Raw genomic sequence first — 3,190 nt, 5'->3', positions numbered from 1 at the left:
CCAGAGCCCCCCTCCCGACACTTTTCCTCGCCAGGTCCCGACACTTTCTGAGAAGGAATGAGCAGCGCACGACCGCCCGTCCGCCAGTCGGGTTCCGACACAAACACACGCACGTGCGCCCCGCCCCCGCCGCGCGCACGCGCTCCGAGGCTCGGCGGCGGCGACGGGCGCGCGCGCGGTGTTCGCTGCCCCCACGCCGATCCCAGCGTTCGGATCGCGGCGCCTCCCGCTCCCAGCACTGCTGCACGCCGGCCCAGCGGACCCGGAGACGGTGGCCGTGGTCTGGGGGCTCCGACGGCGCAGCGGTCGAGGCGGCGGCGCGGGGGGAGCGGAGCGGAGCCCGGCAAGACCCCGGGAGGCGATGTTGCCGGGCGCGGGCCCCCGCGAAAGGCGGGCGCCGCGGCAGGCCGGCCGGTGAGGCGCCACCAGAGGAGGCCGCGACGGAGCTCCCGGACCCGCCATGGGCTGAGACACGTCCTCGCCGAGCAGGTGCAGTGAGCAGAGGTTCCGCGGGGGGAGCCCGCCCCGACAGGCCCCGGGGCCCTTCAGCCCGGTTAGGGCTCGCCCTACCCAGCCTGTGCCCGGTCAACCTTCCTTCAGCACCTCCCCAAAGGCCCTGCTGACCCCGCCTCCAGACCCGGGCCCTGCAACCCCTGTAACCCCAACAGCCCCTGACGCCCCAGCGATCCCCGTCCTCCGCTCCTGTGACCCCAGCCCAGCAGGCCCTTGTGCCCACCTCCTCCTCAGTCCCAGTATTTTGAGCCCACCGCCTGCACAGTGCTTGGGAACTACCCAGCATCTCTTCCTTTCTCTTCTTGGCCGCGGGGTGGGGGGTGGGGGGAGGAGAGGGGAAGACAGGAGAGTCGGTCCTTCCCGCCAGAGAACCCGGTGACCACAAACCCATCCTCTTTCTCTTAAGCCTATAGTGAAAGTGACCCTTCCTTCCCCCACCAGAACATGCCCGGGTGACTTCCTCTCAGATCTCCCTTGTGGCCTTCCTCGCCCCCTCCCCAGTGACACTATGCAACCCCAGCGTGACCTGCGAGGCCTCTGGCTCCTGCTGCTGTCCTTGTTCCTGCTCCTCTTTGAGGAGGCCAGAGCTGGCCGTCCCTTGGTTAGCTGTCCAGCCGCCTGCCTGTGCGCCAGCAACATCCTCAGCTGCTCCAAGCAGCAGCTGCCCAACGTGCCCCACTCCTTGCCCAGCTACACGGCGCTCCTGGACCTCAGCCACAACAACCTGAGCCGCCTGCGGGCCGAGTGGACCCCCACGCGCCTGACCCACCTGCACTCCCTGCTGCTGAGCCACAACCAGCTGAACTTCATCTCCTCTGAGGCCTTTTCCCCAGTACCCAACCTGCGCTACCTGGACCTCTCCTCCAACCAGCTGCGTACCCTGGACGAGTTCCTGTTCAGTGAACTGCAGGCGCTGGAGGTGCTGCTGCTCTACAATAACCACATTATGGCAGTTGACCGCTGCGCCTTCGACGACGTGGTCCAGCTGCAGAAACTCTACTTGAGCCAGAACCAGATCTCCCGCTTCCCTCTGGAACTGGTCAAGGAAGGAGCCAAGCTACCGAAACTAACGCTCCTGGACCTCTCCTCCAACAAGCTAAAGAACTTACCATTGCCCGACCTGCAGAAGCTGCCCGCCTGGATCAAGAATGGGCTGTACCTGCACAACAACCCGCTGCACTGCGACTGTGAGCTCTACCAGCTCTTTTCCCACTGGCAATACCGGCAGCTGAGCTCCGTGATGGACTTTCAGGAGGACCTGTACTGCATGAGCTCCAAGAAGCTGCACAATGTCTTCAGTCTGAGTTTCCTCAATTGCAGCGAGTACAAGGAACGTGCCTGGGAGGCCCACCTGGGTGACACCTTGACCATCAAGTGTGACACCAAGCAGCAGGGGATGACCAAGGTGTGGGTGACACCAAGCAATGAACGGGTGCTAGATGAGGTGGCCAACAGCACAGTGACGGTGTCCAAGGATGGCAGTCTTCATTTCCGGCGGGTGCAGGTCGAGGATGGGGGTGTGTATACCTGCTATGCCGTGGGGGAGGCTTTCAATGAGACACTGTCTGTGGAGTTGAAAGTATACAATTTCACCTTGCACGGACACCATGACACCCTCAACACAGCCTATACCACCCTCGTGGGCTGTATCCTCAGTGTGGTCCTGGTCCTCATATACCTGTACCTCACCCCTTGCCGCTGCTGGTGCCGGGGTGTCGAGAAGCCTTCCAGCCATCAAGGAGACAGCCTCAGCTCTTCCATGCTTAGTACCACACCCAACCACGATCCTATGGCTGGTGGGGACAAGGATGATGGTTTTGACCAGCGGGTGGCCTTCCTGGAACCTGCTGGACCCGGGCAGGGTCAGAACGGCAAGCTCAAGCCAGGCAACACCCTGCCGGTGCCTGAGGCGACAGGCAAGGGCCAGCGGAGGATGTCAGATCCAGAATCAGTCAGCTCGGTCTTCTCTGATACGCCCATTGTGGTGTGAGCAGGATGGGTTGGTGGGGAGATTCTGCCCCAGGAGAGGTAATGCACCCCTGAAGGATATGAGGGGATGGAAGAGAGGGCTAGCTGCCCAAGGGAGTGGGCTCCCCCCGAACTCAAGGGAATTGGTCACGGGAATTGGTCACGGTTACAACAACAGGCAAGACCCCAAGCAGGGTGTGGCTGCCATGATTTTCAAATATGGATATGCTAATTCTCAGGCAAATGCTACACCCCTACCCAGAGCCCTGACAGTTCTCAATGTGGTGGAAGAAGAGGAGTGTATCTGAGCTGGTGGGAATGAGGAAGGGGTGGGAGGAAGAGCGGATTCCTTAAACTTTTTTGAGGTCATCCCTAGCTCCTTAAGAGCAAATTATTTGGGAAAAAAAATCATTTTTTCCTATCTCTGCCCACCCACACCTGCGGTGCTGTGTGTGCTGGCGGGAGCTTCCACAGCAGCCATGTTGGGGAAAAGCTATATTATCTTTGACCAGGAAGTCACACTTCACAGCTGGGGAAACTGGAAACCTTTGGAAAAATGAGTCAGGAAAAGGCTGAGACCTTAATCAGTAACACTCCCCAAAGCCGTTGTAAGACTTCCCACTAATGCCTTCCTCTTTCTGGATGAGCCCTGATGGGTCTTTGCAGGAGCCTGGCCTGTTGCCTGTCAGATATGGCAACAACGTGAGAC

At 60.6% G+C, this 3,190-nt stretch overlaps 1 protein-coding gene across 1 annotated transcript; it reads left to right on the top strand.

Annotated features, from left to right (window-relative positions):
- The first annotated feature begins 277 nt into the window (after positions 1–277).
- Positions 278–2,784, top strand: AMIGO1 (adhesion molecule with Ig like domain 1). The gene is made up of 2 exons (XM_060086280.1): positions 278–489; positions 955–2,784. The coding sequence occupies exon 2, from the start codon at positions 1,022–1,024 to the stop codon at positions 2,501–2,503; it is 1,482 nt and encodes a 493-aa protein (XP_059942263.1). The 5' UTR covers positions 278–489; positions 955–1,021; the 3' UTR covers positions 2,504–2,784.
- The last annotated feature ends 406 nt before the right edge of the window (positions 2,785–3,190 follow it).

This window comes from Mesoplodon densirostris, chromosome 2 (genome assembly GCF_025265405.1).
Source record: "Mesoplodon densirostris isolate mMesDen1 chromosome 2, mMesDen1 primary haplotype, whole genome shotgun sequence".
Classification (NCBI taxonomy): domain Eukaryota; kingdom Metazoa; phylum Chordata; class Mammalia; order Artiodactyla; family Ziphiidae; genus Mesoplodon; species Mesoplodon densirostris.
This window is presented reverse-complemented; position numbering and strand designations above follow the sequence as displayed.